At 49.8% G+C, this 18,042-nt stretch overlaps 3 protein-coding genes and 1 pseudogene across 3 annotated transcripts; 2 read left to right on the forward strand and 2 right to left on the reverse strand.

The window, feature by feature from the left end:
* Nucleotides 1-73: 73 nt before the first annotated feature.
* On the reverse strand, nucleotides 74-1,024 carry LOC117191585 (GDP-fucose protein O-fucosyltransferase 1-like; the record flags this gene model as incomplete). Its single annotated transcript, XM_033396409.1, has 1 exon — nucleotides 74-1,024. A coding segment is annotated over one exon (870 nt), but the record flags the coding sequence as incomplete, so codon positions are not given.
* Nucleotides 1,025-1,847: 823 nt separating this feature from the next.
* On the forward strand, nucleotides 1,848-4,603 carry LOC117190846. Its single transcript, XM_033395875.1, has 2 exons — nucleotides 1,848-2,438; nucleotides 3,745-4,603. The coding sequence occupies exons 1-2, from the start codon at nucleotides 1,919-1,921 to the stop codon at nucleotides 4,344-4,346; spliced, it is 1,122 nt and encodes a 373-aa protein (XP_033251766.1). The 5' UTR covers nucleotides 1,848-1,918; the 3' UTR covers nucleotides 4,347-4,603.
* A 9,749-nt stretch (nucleotides 4,604-14,352) lies between these two features.
* Nucleotides 14,353-14,888, forward strand: LOC117190657 (cytochrome c oxidase assembly factor 5-like). Its single transcript, XM_033395711.1, has 2 exons — nucleotides 14,353-14,714; nucleotides 14,787-14,888. The coding sequence occupies exons 1-2, from the start codon at nucleotides 14,517-14,519 to the stop codon at nucleotides 14,826-14,828; spliced, it is 240 nt and encodes a 79-aa protein (XP_033251602.1). The 5' UTR covers nucleotides 14,353-14,516; the 3' UTR covers nucleotides 14,829-14,888.
* Nucleotides 14,826-17,885, reverse strand: LOC117190654 (annotated as a pseudogene).
* Nucleotides 17,886-18,042: the final 157 nt, after the last annotated feature.

The following is an 18,042-nucleotide window of genomic DNA, read 5'->3' on the forward strand; positions in this document are numbered from 1 at the left end:
TTTTGTTACACTTTGAACGATTTATAATATAGTTTTATACATTTAACATTTAAATGGAATAATTTATAACAGTGGAGAGCTGTCTTTTTGACGTTTCACATTGCATATGTCCCATAAATTGACTAGATTCATGCGCCCGACCGCTGGAATGGTATTATGGACATGGCCATGGCTTTCTAACGTAACATGCACATTCATATAGATTTAAAATGGCTCCTCCCCTACCACATCGCTGATAGTGGCCACCAAACGTCGGGCATGCTCTACAGCGCAGGTGGCTGTACGATGAGATACAGTTTCCAATAAACTGATTCGATTGCCCCAAAATGGCCAACTCTAAATAAGGATCATCTTCGGGCAACCTGTGCACGGAGATGCCCATACGGATGAGCGCCGCATTTAGCTCTCCGATCATGTGATTAGCATCGGATGCCACAAATACGGATTTGATCTCATTGTTGGGCTGCGTCTGGCGCACATTTTTGATGGTCCTCTTCAGTTGTCGCACTATCGATTCTTTGGTCTGCATGCAGAGCTCGGGATAGAGAGATCCGCGCTCGTTCTTGTAGCCCAGGCACTGGGGCGACGCGAACAGATGCTGGCCATCCTTGACGTGCAGCGGTCCATTGAACTCCGACTTGACAAAGTAAATGTTGTAGGTGTCCCAGAAAGGGCCAAACGGATTTCCATCCTTGGAATGGCAGTTGGGCTGGTCCGGATTGTTTTTCTCCTTCTGTAGGCTCTTGCGCTCCATGTAGCAGAAGGACACACGCTCCGATTCCGGCCAGATGTCGTCCGCCAGATGCCACATAAAGTCCGACATCAGTATGACCCGATGGTAATCCTTGAGCGGATCCACGTCAAAGTACGTATTGAAGGGCACCTGTCGGGAGCGCATTTCACCCTTGCGATACTCCACCCATGGTGGTAGGATAAGGGTGCGATTCAGACCCTTAGCAAAGGCCAATGAGCCGAGAAAATGGTCAGCTTGGTTGCCAAAGCGCCCTAAGGGGGAGGGAGGAACCAACTACAACGGCGCAGGTCACCTCACGAATGGAACTGCTCCAATCGGCTTGGAAGAGTTCTCACAACTTGGAGATTCCATAGCCCTTCTCGAACACGTGGATGGGTATGGGGATCCAGAGGAAGACAATGCACTCTACGAGGAAAAGTATCTATTGGCACATGCAATGATTTTGGAGAAAAAGGGGTTAGTACAACCAACTACAACTGCAACGATCAAAGGGGATGGCATCAGAGAGCTTCATCTAAACAACGACGCAGTACTCAGCCTGCTACAACAGCAACAACAGCTATTTGAACAGTTAGCTGCAAACCAGAACACGACGAACATGTCTATGCGTGCTGCTGGAGAGAGCGAAAGCGTCGAGTTTAGAGGCGCGGTAAATTCGAATTCTGCAGTTGGTGCGGTCACACTAATACAGAGCGAATTGCCAAAAATTCAAATCAAACGGTTCGCTGGCAGCTACACAGAGTGGCCAGCATTTCAGGATTTCAGGCGATTGTTAAAAACGCAAATGGGGACTACATAACATGTCGCCTCTTATTGGATACTGGCTCAGAACTCTTGTATATATCGGAACGTTGCATTCACGCTCTTGGATTGGCACGGTCACAGTCACGCATCCTTGTTTCGGGAATATCTTCAGTAAAAGCCGACAGCACAAGGGGATTCAGCACACTTCACATCAAGTCCCGAATTTCTGAGGATTATTTGACTGTAAACGCCCATGTACTTGGCAGAATCACTTCATCAATGGGAAGGCAAAACATTGATGCATCGGCACTCGATGTGTTTAGTGATCTTCAATTGGCTGACCCACACTTCTGCACAAACGCACCAATTGACATACTATTGGGTAGCGAACACGTATGGTCTACATTTACAGGAAGGAAGATGTATGACAGCAAGGGCAATCTTATCGCCATTTCATCAATTTTTGGATGGGTTATTACGGCACTCATGACACCCCAAGCAAGCAACGCATTTTCACTAACAACAACATTGGATATAGATGCTTCGCTCCAGAAGTTTTGGGAGCTGGAGAACGTCGACTGCACGACCAAACTTGAACCCGAAGATGAACAGGTCGAGAAACACTTTCTCACCACACACACTCGCGATGCAAATGGGAAGTATATCGTGGAGCTTCCATTCCACACCACACACCCGGAATTTGGAGATACTCTACAAGGAGCTCTACAGCGTTTCAAAATGGTTGAACGTCGCTTGCAACAGAATGAGCAGCTACGAGTACAATACATACATTTCATGCGAGAATATCAGACTTTGGGACACATGCGACAACTGCCAACGGAAGAAATCACCTCTGGGCAACATTTCTACATGCCACACCACCCTGTGTTGGGTCGAAAACTCCGAGTAGTTTTCGACGGGTCATTCCGCGACGCCAATGGTAAGACTTTGAACGACACTCTCTTTACAGGGCCGAGCATTCAACGCGATCTGTTTGCTGTGTGCCTGCGCTTCAGAATGTACAAATTCGTATTCTCAGCGGATATTGTGAAAATGTTCCGCCAAATATGGGTCTGCAATAAGCATCGAGATTTTCAGAGAATCGTTTGGAGGGAAGGTCCAACCGATCCAATCAAACACTTTCAACTATGTACCGTCACCTACGGAACTTCATGTGCGCCATTCCTAGCGGTTTGGGTGTTGCAACAACTGGCTTCGGATCATCATCATGAATTTCCGAATGCTGCAAAAATCCTACTATCCTCCAAACAGTGAGGATGAGCTACTGCGGAACCGGAACGAACTTATACAACTAATGTCCTGCGCCAATCTAGAGCTCGGGAAATGGGTATCCAATACCAAAGGCATAGCAGAGGAGGATACCGACGCCTACACACAACCAACTCAATGGTCACCAGTAAAGGTTCTGGGACTCTACTGGCATCCTGGAAAGGACACGCTAACATACAATGTGGGTCTATCTGCAAATCCTAACTGCACAAAAAGACAAGTCTTGTCCGATGTTTCACGGATATTCGACCCACTTGGACTCTTGGCACCCGTCGTGGTTCAGTTCAAGATTCTTTTTCAGCGACTATGGTTACTCAATCTGGATTGGGATGATCCACTTCCAACAAAACTGGCGGACAATTGGCTGAAGTGGCGCGCTGACCTCGACACATTGCAGCAGTTTCAACTACCACGTTTGGTTGTCAACTACGCAGACAACATCGAGTTGCACGGATTCTCCGATGCTTCTATCAAGGCATACGCGGCTGTAGTTTACAGCAGAGTAATACACGACGACGGCTCTGTGTCCGTATTTTTAGTGGCTGCAAAGACAAGGGTGGCTCCACTCAAGCAGAAATCCTTGCCACGCCTGGAGCTTTGCGGAGCACTTCTTCTGAGCCAACTCATACGATCAATTAAGGCTGGATTACGACACAAAGATACAACTGTATTTGCATGGTGCGACTCTACAATTGTATTATCGTGGTTATCATATACACCAGCCCAGCTGAAGACGTTTTTTGGGGATCGAACCTCGGAAATTCTGGATTCCATTCCATGCCATGCTTGGCGTCATGTGGACTCCAAAACAAACCCAGCTGACTGTGCGTCCAGAGGCCTCATGGCTGCCGATCTCATCGACTTTCGGCTGTGGTGGACTGGTCCTTCATGGCTACGTGACAACGATCAATTCTTGGTAAAGTTGAACAACTCAAAGTTTTACGTTACTCTTTCAGAAACTGGCATACAAAACGAAGTCAAAACCAATTGTTTGTCTACATTGGCCGAATCACAATTGGATAATCCGCTGGAAGAACTAATAGCCCGAGTCTCCTCCTGGTGGAAGCTGGTGCACACTATTGGCTATGTCCTTCGCTTCATCCAACGCACAAAACATCCATCTCGGGACAGGAGCTCCCAATCTCTAACATTTCATGAGATACGGACTGCACGGATTCTGTGTTTGCGTTACGCGCAAACCTGCTTTCAAGATGACTACCAATTGCTACTTGCCAAGAAGCCATTACGGAGCCGATCGCAGCTTCTGAAACTGTCACCAATCATTGACAAAGACAATCTACTCAGGGTCGGCGGACGATTGCATCACTCTCAATTGCCAGAAGAGGCGAAACATCCAGTTTTGCTGCCAAAGACTCATTGCATCACGAAACTGATCTTGGAACACGAGCACCGGGTCAACCTCCACCCTGGTGTTTCTGCACTCTTCGTAATTGTTCGGCAAAGGTTCTGGATATTTGGCGCACGTAACCTCGTACGCAAAATCACGCACGAATGTTTGGCATGCTTTCGACAAAGACAGCATACATCACAGCAATGAATGGCTGATCTACCCAGCATTCGTATCACACAAGCACTGCCATTTGTCAACACCGGTTGCGACTATGCTGGGCCAATCCTTCTCAAGGATGGCAAGGTTCGCAAACCACGTATAAGCAAGGGCTATATATGCCTATTCGTTTGCCTGGTCACATCGGCAATACATTTGGAACTTGCCACGGATCTCACCACTGAAACGTTCCTGGCTGCACTGCGGCGCTTCATATCTCTACGTGGCAAGTGTGCCAAAATCTACAGTGACAAAGGCACAAATTTCATCGGCGCGAAACTTGCGCAAGTCAGCGCAGTGGTCAACTCACGTCCTCTATGCTACACACCGGATACTGAGGTCAACTATTTATCGCCGGCTCACTTCTTAATTGGACGACCATTCACCACTATACCGGAGGCTGACTTGGGTCACATTACTGTGGCTCGATTGGGGTACTGGCAGAGTATCCAGTCCATGTACCAAGGCTTCTGGAAACAATGGCATCAGGAGTACCTGACCACTCTTCAACAGCGTCCAAAGTGGACCACGCCAAACCCGAATATCTCGATCGGAGACGTTGTGCTTGTTAAGGAGTCCAACAGCCCACCGGCTTCATGGCACACCGCAAGAGTTATAGAAGCCTATCCAGGAAAGGACGAACTGGTTCGAGCTGTCAAGCTCAATACCGCATCTGGAGAATTAACCCGACCAATTACTAAAATCGCGGTATTGCCCCGTTCCGAAACTTTGTTTCAGGGGGGGCCGGGATGTTGAGGAACGTATAACAAGTCCATCGCTAAGCGAAGAACCATCGGCAAAGGAGAACAACAATGCGACGGCATTTTCTCAGTACCAAATAGACATCGAACTGGACAAGAACAAAATAAATACAGTCCACTAAAATCAAATCCGTCGAGCATATTATTCGCGAACAATTATGCTATGGCCGAGTGCTCAGCAAAGTAAAAACAAACTGCAGCCTCCTGCTCCTCTGTTTTTGAGGACTTTCTACCTAAAAGTATTTTTATACCCGATACTCAAAATGAGTATTGGGGTATATTAGATTTGTGGTAAAAGTGGATGTGTGTAACGTCCAGAAGGAATCGTTTCCGACCCCATAAAGTATATATATTCTTGATCAGCATCAATAGCCGAGTCGATTGAGCCATGTCTGTCTGTCCGTCTGTCCGTCTGTCCGTCCGTCCGTCTGTCCGTCTGTCCGTCCTTATTAGCGCCTAGTGCTCAAAGACTATAAGAGCTAGAGCAACGATGTTTTGGATCCAGACTTCTGTGATATCACTGCTACAAAAATATTTCAAAACTTCGCCCCCACAAAGGACGAAAATCTGTGGCATCCACAATTTTAAAGATACGAGAAAACCAAAAACGCAGAATCGTAGAGAATGACCATATCTTTTAGACTGCAGAATTTGAATAATCGTATTATTATTATAGCCAGCATCAAGAAAACAATTTAATTTTTTCTCGCCCTGTCTCTCTCTAACACACACGTAGCATAGCCGGCTTTGCTTAGAGTAAAACATTAGCGCCTAGATCTCAGAGACTATAAAAGCTAGAGCAACCAAATTTGGTATCCACACTCCTAATATATCGGACCGAGACGAGTTTGTTTCAAAATTTCGCCACACCCCCTTCCGCCCCCGCAAAGGATGAAAATCTGGGGATATTCACAAATCTCAGAGACTATTAAGGCTAGAGTAACCAAATTTGGTATCCGTATTCCTGTTAGATCTCACTTTAAAACGTATATCTCAAAATTTCGCCCCACGCCCTTCCGCCCCCACAAAGGACGAAAATCTGTTGCATCCACAATATTGAGGATACGAGAAAACTAAAAACGCAGAATCATAGATAATGATCATATCTATCAGATTGCTGAATCTGGATCAGATCAGATCATTTTTATAGCCAAAAGGAACAAATCAATTTGCACTGGCTACGCAGCCCCCGACGTCACGCTCAGACTGATTTTCTGTCTCTCTCGCACGCACTCTTTGTCGTGTCGTTCAAATTAGCGGCGTCTGCCGGAGTGGCTCTCTCTCCTACTGACTTAGTATCGGGTGTTCAGGCCAGCCGTAAACAATTTCCGCGCACTGTGCCAACTCCGTGCGCCCCGGTCCCAACTCGCTCTCGCGCGCTCGGAGGGTCGCTCGGATCCACAATCCACGATCCACACGGCGCTCACGGCAGAAAAAGCACCATAAGGCATAGAGTTAAGCAGTTACGATTTCACCCCCGCTTCAGACGGCCGATCTACCGCGCGACCGTCCAACCAAATACACACACGTAATTATATATATACCACTAAACATAACGGTTTTCATTTCTTATGACGGCTACAGCAATTGCGTTGTGGGAGAGTTGAGCTTCGATCCGCCCCACTACAAACATTGGTCCTTCGAGCCGGATCTTCGCCTTCCCCATAAGGAGATAAGTTCAAGATAAGTACTCTTCGATTGTGCCTAACAACAGTGCAGTGATTTTGTGCGAGTTTTCCATCCCAGTCCGAGTTCCCGTGGCATATGTACATGCATGTGTATGTATTTATTTCTCGCTCTAGCTCCAAATTAAACCATACTTCGTTCTGCCAACGGTTGTGGCTTCCTACTTCTCCAAAGGTTTAATTTGATCCGAGCTAACTACTGCGTTCAGCTTCCGATCCAGTGTAAATAATATTCTTACCTCTCCAGCTACCAGCTGAGCTTTCGTTGCTAACATACATACATACATACATACATGTATGTACACATCGCAACGCAATCCAAGCGGCTGGCAACAAACATAAAGGCATATTCTTGCAATTATTTTTGTGGAAATAAAATAACAAATCACTGCGCCTCCTTATTTAACTAATTATACTACCAACAAAATAACGATCCATACATACTGCACATACATATGTATGTATTTATCTTACATATCTATACGTACGCATTTTAAATTAGCGTATTCTTGCATAATATACATATAGTATATAAAACGGTTATCCACCGTTTTACCCGTTGTTTGACATCTCTTCAACCCAAGCCGCGGTACATAGCACTTACAGCCATACATACACACATACAAGCAGCAGCAGCAGTGCATTCTTTTCGTTTTTCTTTTCGCTTTCGCTTTCCACCGTTTGCCTGCGTTGTAGTTGTTGGGAGAATATTTTTCGGTGCCGCGCTTGACTGTAACGGAACGCCAAGTGACGCGCTACCCTGCATTTCGAGAGTATATTGTTTTCAACCGTAGTTCAATCGTAGTATTTATATCTATATATTCCGGCCACGGTGTACTATTTCCATAATTTAAATACTCGCAATAAATTCCACCAAAACCACATATCCACGGTTCGTAGTTCTGAAATTCCACGTCGCCTTTTCCGCTCACCTACCTCTGCGACTCTCCTACGCGTTATCGCAGATCCATCAGCAAAACATGCCCACTGTTGAGAAGAAATCTCGCAAGAAGTTTAAGCGAGAGAGTTCGCTGAGTTTGACCCATCCACCCAGCTCCAACGGCTCAGCCACTACGCCCACATCTTCCCGTCCGGCCCCAGCTGAGCGAGGTCCGACCACGTCCAGGGCTCACGCACCACATGCCTTCGAGGATTTGTTGCTCCCCTCGGGAGTCCCTCGCACGGCTCCTAGCACTATGGCCGCCAGTTCCGCACAGTCTAAGTTCGCCTTGGCCGCAAGCAGACTGACCCGCTTCGACCAGAAGCTCAGCGCTCCAGATGCTAGCACACCAACCCGCTCGCTCTCCCAAGTCCATCGAGAACAACTCCGAAGCCTGTGGGCAAAGGTGGACGCGGAGTTCGCGGCCTGTTCGGTGACGATGGCGGAAGAGGATCCAGAGGGTGTAGCTTATGTCCAAGAGATGTACGATGACTGCTACGCGGTCTACGCGCAATGCCTGGTCGAACTGAACGATCAGCTCGAGCCCCCGACTGTCCCTCACACGCCGCAACTGGCCGTTCAAGTGCCGACTTCCGGCGGTTGCCGCCTCCCTCCATGTGACACTGAAGTTTTCAGTGGGGACTACCAGCAGTGGCCCACGTTCCGAGACCTGTTCACCGCCATCTACATAGAAAACACAAGGTTGGCTCCAGTGGAAAAACTGTTCCACCTCAACAAAAAGACCAGCGGTGAAGCCCACGACATAGTGGCACAGGCTCCACTTACGAACGAGGGTTTCGCGTCCGCATGGAACGCCCTCCGTGAGCGTTTCCAAAACAAGAGGCTGATACTCAAGGCCCAGCTGAAGATCCTTTTCAGTCTGCCCCAAATACGTACCGAGTCAGCAGCAGCGCTAAAAGAGCTCCAGAGGGCCGTCCACAAGTGCCTCACGACACTCACCCATTCCGAGGTCTCCACAGACAGCGTTTTCGCTGACTGAGTTTTAGTGTACCTCATTTCCGCTAAGCTGCCAAAGACGACCTTAGAGCTTTGGGAGCAATCCGTGACGCACAAGTCCGAAATTCCCACCTGGCACGACATGGACAAGTTCCCGGCGGAGCGGTACCTGACTCTCGAAGTGACCGAGGACGACCATCCAGGCATGGAGACTCAGGCCCACTCCAGGGCGAGCATACGCACTGCAGACAATTCGAGAAGCAATCCGTTTCGGTCTCAAGGAAGTCCTTATCCTAGGAGTGCCCACTCGTTCGAGACCACAGTGAATCAAACGAGGAGCACGTGTGATCTCTGCTCCAAAGAGTATCATCCAATCCGGTTATGCCCTTACTTCCTTCAAATGCCCGCTGGCGCTCGCTCCGACTACATTAAGCAAAAGCAGCTTTGTTTGAACTGCTTTGCAAGGGGCCACCAGATACGAGCATGCCAAAGCGCCCACAATTGCATAATTTGTGGAGACCGGCACCATACGCTTCTGCACCGTAGCAATCCAGCAAACTCCAGCGAGGCGATTTCCACAACGGCACAAAATTCCTCAGCGTGGCCCGAGCTACATCTACGAGTACCAAGCGTACAAAATCCAAGTTCATCCGAAGCCCAGCCAAACGTTCAGTCATATTTCGCCTCCGGCACGAGTGCTGTCCTCCTAGGCACGGCCATCGTTAATATTTGCCACCTGGGAAAAACTTTCCACGCCCGCGCTCTGATCGACTCTGGCTCAGAGGCGACGTTCATTACAGAACGTCTTGTGGACATGATCAAATTGCCATTCCAACGCACAGGTCTCCGGCCTAAATAATGCCGTATCCGCTCAGTCAAAGAAGCTCTGCAGTTTTTCCATCCGTTCTCCGACTAAGCCGGGCTTACAACTAAATGCCACAGCCTACGTTATTCCGGAATTGGCCGCGAATATTCCATCGCATCCGATCTCGCAAGGGTTCTTGAGAGACCTGCCGAACCTCTCATGGGCGGATCCGACCTTCTATGAGAGTTCACAAATAGATATCCTGATTGGAGCGGATATCCTTCCGTCCATTCAGTTAAGTGGCTCACTGACCAACATCTGTGGCTCTCTCCTCGGGCAGGAGACCATTTTCGGCTGGGTACTCACAGGTCCAGTGCCTCAGGTGATGAATCAAATCTCATCGTTCTCGAGTCAAATTTCCAGACGACCTATCACACTGGTAGAAGACTCGGGGTCTTTTTATGACAGCAATTTCCTTCCAGCTCCCTCCGCAGAAGTACTCGAACGGTCTCCTGACCGACGGAAATATTTCCAAAATATGCACTGTATGAAAGCTCTACGCTCCGGTCCGAATTCAAGCCTGAACTCGAAGGTGAATCCGTCCTTAGATCAACATAGCCTCACCAGACTATGTAACCGGGCGGCAATTTCCAATGTCTTAAATGTGCCTCTCACCCGTTCCAAGATCGTTACTAATGTGTCTTCGACGCCTTTATTTCAATTTAGTTCTCCGCACCCAGATATGGCCCCACGTCCCCGCGCCAACCGCACCAGGGAGAACCGACGTGCTCGGGAAATTGGCTCCTACCGTTGCCGAATCTGCCAAGGAGTCCATCCGCTACGGACCTACCACCAATTTCTTCTCCTGAGCCCCGAAGAGAAACTCCGAGCTGTCCTTATCAACCAGTATTGCGGGAACTGCCTGGCTCACCAACACTCCGGCAAAAACAACCACACGCTACTCCACGTACCCACGTCTCGTCGTCCGGCCCGCTCAGCCTCGGGAGCATCGTCGCCATCTAAATCGAACCATGCAAAACGCCGCCCTCGTCGTCCAGCCCGCTCAGCCGCGACTGCACCGTCGCCATCTACATCGGCTCACGACGAACGACACACTCGTCAACTATTTATCGCCGGCTCACTTCTTAATTGGACGACCATTCACCACTATACCGGAGGCTGACTTGGGTCACATTACTGTGGCTCGATTGGGGTACTGGCAGAGTATCCAGTCCATGTACCAAGGCTTCTGGAAACAATGGCATCAGGAGTACCTGACCACTCTTCAACAGCGTCCAAAGTGGACCACGTCAAACCCGAATATCTCGATCGGAGACGTTGTGCTTGTTAAGGAGTCCAACAGCCCACCGGCTTCATGGCACACCGCAAGAGTTATAGAAGCCTATCCAGGAAAGGACGAACTGGTTCGAGCTGTCAAGCTCAATACCGCATCTGGAGAATTAACCCGACCAATTACTAAAATCGCGGTATTGCCCCGTTCCGAAACTTTGTTTCAGGGGGGGCCGGGATGTTGAGGAACGTATAACAAGTCCATCGCTAAGCGAAGAACCATCGGCAAAGGAGAACAACAATGCGACGGCATTTTCTCAGTACCAAATAGACATCGAACTGGACAAGAACAAAATAAATACAGTCCACTAAAATCAAATCCGTCGAGCATATTATTCGCGAACAATTATGCTATGGCCGAGTGCTCAGCAAAGTAAAAACAAACTGCAGCCTCCTGCTCCTCTGTTTTTGAGGACTTTCTACCTAAAAGTATTTTTATACCCGATACTCAAAATGAGTATTGGGGTATATTAGATTTGTGGTAAAAGTGGATGTGTGTAACGTCCAGAAGGAATCGTTTCCGACCCCATAAAGTATATATATTCTTGATCAGCATCAATAGCCGAGTCGATTGAGCCATGTCTGTCTGTCCGTCTGTCCGTCTGTCCGTCCGTCCGTCTGTCCGTCCTTATTAGCGCCTAGTGCTCAAAGACTATAAGAGCTAGAGCAACGATGTTTTGGATCCAGACTTCTGTGATATCACTGCTACAAAAATATTTCAAAACTTCGCCCCCACAAAGGACGAAAATCTGTGGCATCCACAATTTTAAAGATACGAGAAAACCAAAAACGCAGAATCGTAGAGAATGACCATATCTTTTAGACTGCAGAATTTGAATAATCGTATTATTATTATAGCCAGCATCAAGAAAACAATTTAATTTTTTCTCGCCCTGTCTCTCTCTAACACACACGTAGCATATCCGGCTTTGCTTAGAGTAAAACATTAGCGCCTAGATCTCAGAGACTATAAAAGCTAGAGCAACCAAATTTGGTATCCACACTCCTAATATATCGGACCGAGACGAGTTTGTTTCAAAATTTCGCCACACCCCCTTCCGCCCCCGCAAAGGATGAAAATCTGGGGATATTCACAAATCTCAGAGACTATTAAGGCTAGAGTAACCAAATTTGGTATCCGTATTCCTGTTAGATCTCACTTTAAAACGTATATCTCAAAATTTCGCCCCACGCCCTTCCGCCCCCACAAAGGACGAAAATCTGTTGCATCCACAATATTGAGGATACGAGAAAACTAAAAACGCAGAATCATAGATAATGATCATATCTATCAGATTGCTGAATCTGGATCAGATCAGATCATTTTTATAGCCAAAAGGAACAAATCAATTTGCACTGGCTACGCAGCCCCCGACGTCACGCTCAGACTGATTTTCTGTCTCTCTCGCACGCACTCTTTGTCGTGTCGTTCAAATTAGCGGCGTCTGCCGGAGTGGCTCTCTCTCCTACTGACTTAGTATCGGGTGTTCAGGCCAGCCGTAAACAATTTCCGCGCACTGTGCCAACTCCGTGCGCCCCGGTCCCAACTCGCTCTCGCGCGCTCGGAGGGTCGCTCGGATCCACAATCCACGATCCACACGGCGCTCACGGCAGAAAAAGCACCATAAGGCATAGAGTTAAGCAGTTACGATTTCACCCCCGCTTCAGACGGCCGATCTACCGCGCGACCGTCCAACCAAATACACACACATAATTATATATATACCACTAAACATAACGGTTTTCATTTCTTATGACGGCTACAGCAATTGCGTTGTGGGAGAGTTGAGCTTCGATCCGCCCCACTACAAACATTGGTCCTTCGAGCCGGATCTTCGCCTTCCCCATAAGGAGATAAGTTCAAGATAAGTACTCTTCGATTGTGCCTAACAACAGTGCAGTGATTTTGTGCGAGTTTTCCATCCCAGTCCGAGTTCCCGTGGCATATGTACATGCATGTGTATGTATTTATTTCTCGCTCTAGCTCCAAATTAAACCATACTTCGTTCTGCCAACGGTTGTGGCTTCCTACTTCTCCAAAGGTTTAATTTGATCCGAGCTAACTACTGCGTTCAGCTTCCGATCCAGTGTAAATAATATTCTTACCTCTCCAGCTACCAGCTGAGCTTTCGTTGCTAACATACATACATACATACATACATGTATGTACACATCGCAACGCAATCCAAGATCGTTACTAATGTGTCTTCGACGCCTTTATTTCAATTTAGTTCTCCGCACCCAGATATGGCCCCACGTCCCCGCGCCAACCGCACCAGGGAGAACCGACGTGCTCGGGAAATTGGCTCCTACCGTTGCCGAATCTGCCAAGGAGTCCATCCGCTACGGACCTACCACCAATTTCTTCTCCTGAGCCCCGAAGAGAAACTCCGAGCTGTCCTTATCAACCAGTATTGCGGGAACTGCCTGGCTCACCAACACTCCGGCAAAAACAACCACACGCTACTCCACGTACCCACGTCTCGTCGTCCGGCCCGCTCAGCCTCGGGAGCATCGTCGCCATCTAAATCGAACCATGCAAAACGCCGCCTTCGTCGTCCAGCCCGCTCAGCCGCGACTGCACCGTCGCCATCTACATCGGCTCACGACGAACGACACACTCGTCTCCCCGCGAGCCGCCCCGTCGTAGGAACCACGGCGCCATCCACAGATTCCTCAAGAGCAACCCCCGTTTTGCGCATCCTCCCGCCTATCCGACCGTGGAGCGACACTGAGTCGACGTCCTTGTCAAGTCCAGAGCGCCTTTTTTGGGATGAATCGGGTCCGGGGCGTACGCCCAGCCATAGGCCACCCCATTATACTTTGCAATCCTGCAAGGGGGGGGGGGGGGAGGGAGGATGTTCAGGCCAGCCGTAAACAATTTCCGCGCACTGTGCCAACTCCGTGCGCCCCGGTCCCACCACTAAACATAACGGTTTTCATTTCTTATGACGGCTACAGCAATTGCGTTGTGGGAGAGTTGAGCTTCGATCCGCCCCACTACAAACATCGGGTATAACTGTAGAGTTGCGGTGTCCGCTGCAACTCACAACGTTCCCCCTCGTTTTAGTTTGTGCCATGCTTGCATTGGACGAAATATGTTTTTTTGCGACAGCATGCTGCCGTAATTCGCATAACTTGGTCCCAATTGTTGACTTACAAAAGCAGCAGTACGATTTTGTGGGGCCAGTTGGCACATTGCGTAGCCACTCCTTAAACTCGTCGAAATTTAACCAGAAATTGTGGATATTTTGTTTATGTACATATGTAAAAGGTTTTGTATGTAAATATGCAAACAGAAATTTTTCAACGAAAAATTACCATACATTTATACACAAAATAGGATAATATACCAATATACGAACAACAAATATGATTTATGTCCGATTTCTCAATAAAAATTAACAAAAATTACAATACAATAAAAAAAAACATAATAACGTTTTGTACCAAATTTTTTGGAGCCAAAAAAAGCCAATGAAATAAGCTAGAAGTTTTCATATATTTTTCAAGCTAAAAAAAGCTTAAGCTTTTAGCTTAAAGAAGCTAAAATGGCAACTGTTGATGGTCTACCAACACTGGGCCAAACACAGTTATCTCAGCTGGATTTGGTTTTGTAACTTTGAAAGAATTTAAATAAAGTTCCTCTAGCCAACGCCTAAAATGATGCGCTACGAGGGCAACGAAAAGTTGGCCGACGAAACTGCCTGTGCCGGAGTGCGTGCCGACCTGAAAATGTGCCTGTTAGAGAGCGATTACTGTCGAGTGGACCGCAAAACGCCGCGCCAGTGCCTTATTGATAACAACGTTCCGCCCGAGTGCCAGGTGCTCCGCAACACCTACGAATGCAAGCGCTCCCTGGTAGGTCCTGACGTCTGACATTTGAAAGGGTGGCTTAATTTGGAACCGACTTAATTCATCTCACCATTTCAGCTGAACAACAGACAACGCTTTCGCGGACGCAAAGGCTACTGATCTTCAAACTTAATTTGATATATTTCTAAGTGTTTAAAATACAAATAATTCTACAATGGACAAATAGGACAATGGTTGAATTAGTTGCGACGCAGCCGCACGCGCGATATGCGCCATGCGTTCGGCTCCTCGTACTTGTTGTAGAGCGGTTCCAGGCGCTGGTTCTTCTTGAATTTGCTCAGCTTGGTGGGGTCCGAGAAGCGGAAGAAGGACGGGGCAAACTCCACCAGCCACTTGGGATCGATGGTGGTCACCTCGCGCATATACTCCTTGGTGGTCTGCACCAGTTCGTGATAGATCACCCACTCTGGCTGGCGATTGAACAGAGCGCTAGATGGATGAATGTCCACCACCTGCGAGTCGACCAGGGTGCGGTATCCCTCCTGGGGATCCTTTTGGCCGCATTGCGGAAAAAGCCTGAGCAGACGGCCTTCTGGATGAGCACCGAGCTCTTGCCCGCCGATACCACATCCAGCTTATGCCTATCCATGATGCCCAGCAGCTGCTTCCTCACGTCCTGCGACCGTTTGAGTGTCCGGATCTGGACAAAGTTCTCGTAGCACCAGGCATTCGAGAACTTGTTGTTCTTCCAGCTGTTGTAAACGGCCAAGAGGGTAAGATGATCGCCTGTGTAAAGAGATATTGGGTTGGGGTTAGGCATAATCCGATGTGATTGAATTGGTGGGACTTACCCTCGGCCTGGTTGAACTTGGCCTTCTTCTGATCGGCTAGGGCCTGCTTGTCCTTGGGCCTGTAGAACACATTCTGGACACTCAGCATCGAGACGATGGTGAGGATCTCATCCGAGCACTGCAGAGCCACAGACATGATGAGCATCTTCGAGAGATTCGGCTCCAGGGGGAACTCGGCCATGCGCCGACCCAGCCTCGTTAGCAATCCCTCTTCATCGAGCGCGGACAGCGAATGCAACTGCTCGAGGGCCATCACCAGCGACTCCACGGGCGGGGCATCCATGAAGTCAAAGTGCAGCAGATCGTTGATACCCATCGTCTTCAGCTGGAGCACAGTGGTGGCCAGATTCGTGCGCTGAATTTCTGGGACGGGCGTGGGTAGCATCTCATCCCGGTAGGCGCGCTCCGTGTACAGACGATAGGTTTTGCCCGGACCCGTGCGTCCGGCACGGCCGGCCCTTTGCTTGGCAGCTGCCTGGGGGATGGGCGTCACCACCAGAGAGTCCATGCCAGTCTTGGAGTTGTACACCTTCTGCTTGACAAATCCTGGATCCACCACATAGAATATCCCGTCAATGATCAGCGAGGTCTCCGCAATGTTGGTGGCTATTACCACTTTGCGGCTGCCGGCGGGGGCCGGATCGAAGATGCGCGTCTGCATCTCGGAGGGAAGCGCCGAGTAGACGCAGTATTAGTAGTATTATCAGTTCGGGTACATCGGGTCCGAGGCTCTTCATGCGCTCGTACAGGATCTCGCAGGCCGTGTCGATTTCCTCCTGGCCGGTAAGAAAGAGCAGAATGTCGCCGGGTGGCTCACGCAGATGGATCTGCATCACTGTGATCAGCGAGGCGTCCAGATAGTCTGTTTCCGGCTCTTTTGTGTACAGCACCTCCACAGGGAACGTTCGTCCGGGAATCGTAAAGATGGGAGCCTTGAAGAAATACTGCGAGAACTTCACAGCATCCAGGGTCGCGGAGGTCACGATCAGCTTCAGTTCGGGACGCTTCTGTACGGCCGTCTTCAGCAGGCCAAAGAGAACGTCCGTGTGGATGGTGCGCTCGTGGGCCTCGTCCAACATGATCACCGAGTAGGTCTTCACCTCCGCCTCCATCAGGCACTCGCGCAGCAACATGCCGTCCGCCATGTACTTGATGATCGTCTCCGGGCTGGTGCAGTCCTCGAAACGGATGGTGTAGCCCACCTCCTGGCCCAGCCGGCAACCGTACTCCTCGGCCACTCGCTTGGCCACGGACATGGCGGCCACACCAAGCGGCTGCGTGCAACCGATCTTGCCGCGAGCAGTGAATCCGCACTCGCCCAGATACTGGGTAATCTGTGCGGTCTTGCCGGAGCCCGTCTCGCCGATGACGATCAGGATTTGATTGTCGGTGACGGCCTTGATCAGATCATCGCGCAGCTTGTATAGGGGCAGCGACTGGCGCTGCTCGACCAAGGTGAGGTCCGTCTTCTTGCCAAAGGATGACTTCTTGCCGCCAATCACGTGCTTCTTCCACTCGGGCACCTCGGCGGTGGCGGCGCCCATGCCACGCATGTTGGCCGCCAGATTGCGAGTGTCCTCCTCGGGCAGCGGATCGATCCAGTTCTTGTTGAGGTTCGTGGGCAGGGCCTCCATTTCTGGTTCGCGCTGCAGCATTTTCTGCTCCCGCCGCTCCTTGGACAGGGCCGACTGCATCATGGCCGCCTGGGTCAACGAACCGTCGGGATTCTTGACAATTCTCACGGGCGATAGGTCGTGCAGGGCCCTGCCATGGCCCGAGAGGAATGGCGGCTCTTCCTCCACAATCCCAATCTCGATGTCCGCCTCGTCGTCCTCGTCCTTGGGCAGCAGACCTGTCTCCTCGTCAAAGTCCGGCATTTCGCTCCTGTCCAGGACCCCAGAGCTAATCATCTGTTTGATTTCCCATCGCTCGGGGCTGGAGATCCTGGTAACCCGCTTCCTTGACTCGTTCTCGTCCCCGTCCAGGCTGTTGCCCTGCAGATTTAGCATGGAGGAGCTGCTGCTGAAGGGACCATCTGGATTGCGGTCCCGCAGCGAGTCATCATCCTCGGGGGTGTGCGAGAGGGGATTCAAGTCCCTGCCCGACTCCTGATCGACCTCCTTCATGGACAGCGACACTTTCTGACCCGTCAGTGACATCACCTTGACCCTCACGGTCTGATTGCGGACCACCACTTCGGTCACGTCGGTGACCCTGCCCTCGGCTCGCAGCTGCGAGATGTGCACCAGCCCCTCCCAGCGCTTGCGCAGTCCGAAGAGCTGGACAAAGCACCCGAAGGGCACAATGTTGGCCACCTTGCCGGAGTAGATCTTGCCAGCCTCGGGATCGTCGGCCATCACTGTGCTGGGGGCGGCATTTTCTCCTGGCAGCGATCGCCACGGTCGCCAGAGCGCGACCGACTGCGTTGTCGACGCTCGTGGAGGTCTCGAGAGCTGGACCTGCGGCGACCACGATCTCGCTCGCGATCGTCGCGGGACCTGCTTCGGCGGCGTTCCCGTTCC

This window comes from Drosophila miranda (genome assembly GCF_003369915.1).
Source record: "Drosophila miranda strain MSH22 chromosome Y unlocalized genomic scaffold, D.miranda_PacBio2.1 Contig_Y1_pilon, whole genome shotgun sequence".
In the NCBI taxonomy this organism is placed as follows: domain Eukaryota; kingdom Metazoa; phylum Arthropoda; class Insecta; order Diptera; family Drosophilidae; genus Drosophila; species Drosophila miranda.